Below are 6,039 nucleotides of genomic sequence, written 5' to 3'. Positions count from 1 at the left end.
TTGGTTTTAGCCTACAGCCAGCATCCCTGCTTAGCTGAGAATCTTGAGAAATTAATGGACTGCTCTTTCAGGAGGGCAAGCTGTTTCCTCAGGCAGGCTGGTGAAGAAGGAAATGTCCGAATTACTTTCTCAGTAGCATTTAAAAGTATTTGTAAGCAATTAAAATACTGATTTTATTTGTGTCTGGAAATCAAATGTTTTATTACTTCATTTCTGACAGTATGCTTAAAGATCATTTAGAAGCGTTTTTAGGGAACATTCAAGTACTCTTTTCAAAGAATAAACACGAAGTGCTTGTTTTTTCTCTGCCCAGTTTGTTTTCCTCACCTATGTGCTTGGAGTGGCCTGGCTTGGGGTCTTTGGCTTCTCTGCTGTGCCTGTCTTTATGTTCTATAACATATGGTCAACTTGCGAAGTCATCAAATCTCTTCAGACAAATATGACAGTTCCAGGGGACCAGATCTGCGTGGATATCAGGCAATACGGTACTTACTTTAATCCTGATTAAATGCCTTACCCTTTCTCCTTGGTCTGCCTTCAGTAGTTTTGCCTCAGCCTTATCAAATGAACCAATTGCAAAAGCATCTTGTATCTCTGAATGTGCTATTACTTTTCTAATTAATTCAGATTACCCTGATCTCTTTCCAGATCCAGTCAATTTAACTGAACTGGCAAGTCATTTATCTAAATGATTGTGTAGCAGTTTCCAATACTACAATATTAATTTTAAAAATAGATCAGCCTCAAAATAAACTGCTTAGGTGCCGTGCTGAGAAATAGATAACCAGATTCTGGTTTTTGAACACTTATGCATATATTCTTTATATTCTTTTCTTTCAAAAAGCTGTTTTTGCATTTAAATATGGAGTTAACACCTGAACTTTAACAATTACTTTCAGTTAAAAGCTAGAACCTCCAATCAAGAGTCCACCTTAACTGTTAATGAATTAATACTGTTTTCTGATGACACACAGAAATCTGAGCGGGGTGAGGGCGGGGGGGCAGGCGGCAGAGGAGTGGGGACAATAGCTTAAAGCAGGGTCAGGCTTTTCAAGCAGTTAATTTGTTAAAGTGAGTTTTTCCTGAAGTTAATCTTTTCAGAGTACCTTGTGCAGAAGAGCTTTTGTCACCATGACTTTTGGCTTCATTTTAGCTTGGATTTTCTAGGAATGTTTCTTTCTTTGGACTAAGTCATTCAAAGCTGAGAAAATGGATTTAGAGTTGAAAAAGAAAGCTTGGTTTTGCTTTCTTATCCAGGGTGTAAGTCCAGTAGGGGAAGGTAAGATATACTAATTTTAAAAGGAAGAAGTCCCAAATCAGTTAAGTTTTTGCATCCTATTTTAACAAACTGACAGCAAGAGGCCGGGAAGACGTTTTCTTCAGCAGCAAAGCCTGGGAGTGCAGGGGGAAGACGTGTTCCTCCACCTTTCTGCTGCTCCTGGTTGCTTCGCAGCTGTAGGAGCGCTGTGGAGAGCTGTGCTTGTGCTGTTCCTCTGGTCAGTAAAATCATTTCGGTTTCAATGAGTGATGGGAGAGAGCAGCTCCTTAACAGGCAACTTGTGTCACTGACCTGTCCTTGCACTTTTGCATAGAACCTGTAGCTTAAAGGCTTCAAATGTATATTGCAATTGCAGAGAAAAAAAATGGCTTCAAAGTAAATCCTATAAAATCTTTTGGAAAGCCACACCATCCTGAGATAATTTCAGTGAGCTGCCCCTTACAGAGTTGCTAATTCCAACCAGCTGAGTTTGAAATGCAGGTTATATGGAGGAGACAGACTGGGTTTTTTTCCTGTTTCAAATGGCTTTTGCTTAAGCTTTACATCTGTTATGGGCTTTGGTCTAGATTATTTTAAACCTTCTAGATTCTGTCAACTTTTCAGATTTTCAGTCGTATGAGAAAAGTAATGGGGAGTACGTGAGGTACAGCAGACTGAATTTTCTTATAGCAATGTTTGCTTAATGCTTTTTTACCTACTGGAACTAAAACAGAAAAAACATCCTTCTGCAGTTCTTCCCTCTAGCTCCATATTCTACTCTTCTACAGTAGTTACTTGTTTAAGTAGAACTTAATCTAGTAGGTAAGTGCTTTCCTGAAAGCTGCCAGGTACCTCTGAGATGCAGATTATCCCTTTCAATGCTGAGTGGAGGAGTGGGCAGTATGTGAGTGAGTGGACCTGAAGTGCAAAAACCCAGCCAACCATTCGGCTGCCGTATGGGAAAACCACATCTGAGAACGTCTTGGCAGCAAGTCTTGGTATGGGCAGAAAGCACAATGCCAGTGAGTTGTTTTAATTCCTCCTGTCAACTCAAAAGTTGTACTGGTCAGTGCAGGGGTGCCCAGAACGGGAACACAACTGCCCAGCGGACTGAAAAGATGAGAGGAACAGAAAGCTGCTTGTGTTGATTGCTAAAAATCGTGGTTTCTTTTGCTGTGGTATTTCAGGTATTATCCCTTGGAATGCTGTACCTGGCAAAGCCTGTGGCCCGATTTTAGAGAACATCTGCAACACGAATGAGGTACAGAAACATAACCTGTGTGCAGCTTTTGCCTCCAAGTCACTTCAGCACAGTGTAATACGTAACTTGATAAAAGTTTTTGGAGAAAACCAACACTAACAGTATAAAGAGATTGATTTAAGCACAACACTGAAATTATTCTGCATTAGCTCATCCAGAAAATGAAAATTATTTCAGAGCATTTTTATTTTCCAAAGCTTTGAATACCTTGCTACGAAGACAGTTTTATTATTCTCTAGAACAGCTGAAATGCATTTTATACTATCCTCAGTAACCTCAATGTTTTCTCTCTAGTTCTACATGTCTTATCACCTGTTCATTGTGGCTTGTGCTGGAGCTGGTGCCACTGTCATAGCATTGGTGGGTAGCGTTTTTTGTTGTTTTATTGTATAACGTGTTTCTTTCAGGCTTAAGATGCTTTAAGATTAAATTTTGTGTATATTCAAAATAGCGATACTAGACATTAAGGAGGGCGAGCCGTAATCGCCGTTATCTGCTGCTATAGTTGGGTCATTAACAGGTCAGCAAGTCCTGAACTTTTGCTTTAAAATGTCACCTTAACCCGCCTCCCTCCTCCTTAAAATAAAATTCTTTGCATGTCTTTGGAAATTCTACTTCTATCCACTGTTTCTGTTTTTACATCTGCTATTTCTTTTCATTTTTGTAGTTTATTTGATCAATCGCTTGTAACCTCTTGGGTTTGTTTTTGTCTGGACCCAGGCAGTTTGACTTAGTCCAACTCTGCAGTGCCCATTATTACAGGTAGCAGTTGAGAAAAGGGACGTTACCAAGATGACTTGCTTCATATGTCTAACGCTTCCTCTAGCTGCCAGTTTCTAACCTGATGTCAGCCGAATCCAGGCGTAATAGTCACTGTTTTTCGATGAAGTAGCCTTAGGCCCGTATCCTCTCCAGATAAATGTCAAGTTATATGTCTTGCATCTTCACCCTGGAAGAAGCTCAGAATAACGTCTGTTGTAAAAGTATCGAGCGTTGCCCATGTGGGCTTGAGCCGTCACCTTGTTGTATCTTACTCTCCTGTATTTTGTTCTCTTCCACCAGCTGATCTACATGATGGCTACTACATATAACTATGCTGTTTTGAAGTTTAAGAGTCGGGAAGATTGCTGCACTAAATTCTAAATTGTATAAGCCCAGTAGAGCTGCATTGTGTAGCTTGAAATACCACTGACACCCTAGGCTAAAAGTCTAGCTTTCTGAATTTTGTTACAGTAATTGTAAATAGCTTCAGTGAGCATCATTTAGCTTATCAGATTAATAAAATGACTTCTTGTATATGAACTATGATGTGGATGAGATCTGGCTATGTTTTCATGTCGAGAGGATTCAGTTACTGTAGGGGTGTTGATCAAGCATCCTCCTGAAGAGATGGGATGTTGCCATTCCAAGTCTTCACTTGCTTTCTAACAGTCATCTCTGAAACAAATACTGGAACTGTTCAGGGTCAGAATTATTAATTTATTCTTCATCCCAAACACCAAATACAACCCCCCCAGAGCATACAAAATATATATAATACAAAAGGAAAAGAATAGCAAAGTAGTGGCAGAAATCAGAAGCCCACGCATTATGAATTAGTTGGGTTGTATTTTCAGCGCATGGATGATAAAGTTGATAATTTACTTCATTTTTAAGTAATTGCCAAATCACACTCTCTGGAAGGAAACACACCCTTGTATTAGCTCTGCGTAAAACAATCACATTCTTTCTTTTGGACCCTGAACTAGTAAGAAACAGCGTATCAATAGCTTCTGTTCTCGTATGGCTTGCACTTTAGTAACTGATTTCTCAGTAGCCAGATCTCAAAACTGTAAGTATGACTGCACGGGAAGCAAAACCATGCACAGATCGTAGAGACCTTTTTCCACTGTTGGGATTAAGAAAAAGGAGAAGTGAATCAGTGTTTTCAGATGTAGATTTTTTTTTTTGCATGAAGTACGGTGAAAAGAAGTTGGGAAGAGATGAATGCACAAACTAGAAAAAAAAATCCATACAACAATAATAAGAAAGAACCAGTTGCTATATACGATATAAAACTCTTCACCTGAGGTTGGACAACGGAAGTTTAAGATGTAGTTATAAAAATATACGATTAAGACTTCTTAACCCAGAGATTGCATGCTTTTGCTTAGTCTTGGACTGATGTTTTGTTGTTTAATTTTCCGGTATGTTAATGTAGCCTTGTGCACGTAAATAAAACTGTTTACAGTTTCAGGCTTTTTCCAGGGGGAGGGTGGAATTCTCATCTGCTTGTTGGGGGAAAAGCATTACCAGGATCTGGGCTTGGATATGCGTAACCAGCACCACCTTAGGAAGCAGTTCTTCTGAGCACCTCGCAGTTTACAGATGACATATATTGCCACCTACAAAATGTTTTCCCTGCTTCCCTCCATTCTGCATTTTAATTGATCGGTACAACTCTGTAGCTCACTTCATTACTGTGATACTAACTTTCTCTGAATTGTGAATAACCAACTGAAATATTAGCATGCCGAATTCTAGAGGTCTTTGAAAATAGCCCCTTGTGCTTGTTTTAATAACAGAATGCTTATTAACGTAGAATAACTATTTTTTTGGTCGTTATTTTAAAGAGCGTCTATTAATCTAACTAGCAGCTTGCTTTGCCTCTTGACATGCTCACTAGCCATCATGCTCACCCTTCTCTTCCAGATCCACTTCCTCATGATACTGTCTTCTAACTGGGCCTACTTAAAGGATGCGAGCAAAATGCAGGCCTACCAGGATATCAAAGCAAAAGAAGAGCAGGAGCTTCAGGATATCCAGTCTCGGTCAAAAGAGCAACTCAATTCTTACACATAAATGTTTGTAATTCAGCAGAAGAGTTCCGTAGCTCTGATAAATCAACAAATAGCTGCTCTGCAGTACAGATGTGTGTCTACCAAACAAAATTAGAGAAGTGCAAAAGCTTCACATTCCAGCTCCTGGAACACATTCATAGGGAAATCTGCCCGCGGGTAATCTTCCATCCTTTCTTACAGAGAACGGAGGTTTTATTCCAGGCATTTTAAAAGGCAACACTTCACAACAAGTGACCAAATTATTCTTCTTTGAGACTTTTGGTGTTTAGCATTTGACGTGTTCTACCTACAGCGCGCCGCCCTGCACAAAACGGTGGCAGGAGCTCCGGAGCGGCAGGCAGTCGATCTCCGTGCAGGCCTTAGGCCAAGGCGCGTGCACCGCCCGCCATTTAGCATCGCAGCTGATGCACCCAACGGAACTGGGGCCGGCTGAGGCGTCTGGCAGGGCAGCTCCTGCTGACGCCACAGCACCGTTGCAGCAGCAGTTCCCGGTCTCTGACCGCTCTTTCCGTGGGCCACAGGACCAGCCCTCTCTCTGCTTCTGTGCCACGCTTTTTTATGATGAGGCAGTCACACTCCTGCACTTACCTGAGTGTTGAGCAGGTGTCCCAAGTTTTAATCTTTTTATTAACTATTTAATGGAATGTAGATGCCCAGATCTGGATAATGATCCCCTTCTT

The 6,039-nt window shown here is 40.7% G+C and overlaps 1 protein-coding gene across 1 annotated transcript; it reads left to right on the top strand.

The window, feature by feature from the left end:
• Positions 1–313: 313 nt before the first annotated feature.
• Positions 314–5,639, top strand: GPM6B (glycoprotein M6B; the record flags this gene model as incomplete). Its single annotated transcript, XM_010173801.2, has 4 exons — positions 314–485; positions 2,446–2,519; positions 2,814–2,879; positions 5,211–5,639. Coding segments are annotated over 4 exons (462 nt in total), but the record flags the coding sequence as incomplete, so codon positions are not given.
• Between the last annotated feature and the right edge of the window lie 400 nt (positions 5,640–6,039).

This window comes from Antrostomus carolinensis, unplaced genomic scaffold, assembly GCF_000700745.2.
Source record: "Antrostomus carolinensis isolate BGI_N321 unplaced genomic scaffold, ASM70074v2 scaffold13860, whole genome shotgun sequence".
Classification (NCBI taxonomy): domain Eukaryota; kingdom Metazoa; phylum Chordata; class Aves; order Caprimulgiformes; family Caprimulgidae; genus Antrostomus; species Antrostomus carolinensis.
This window is presented reverse-complemented; position numbering and strand designations above follow the sequence as displayed.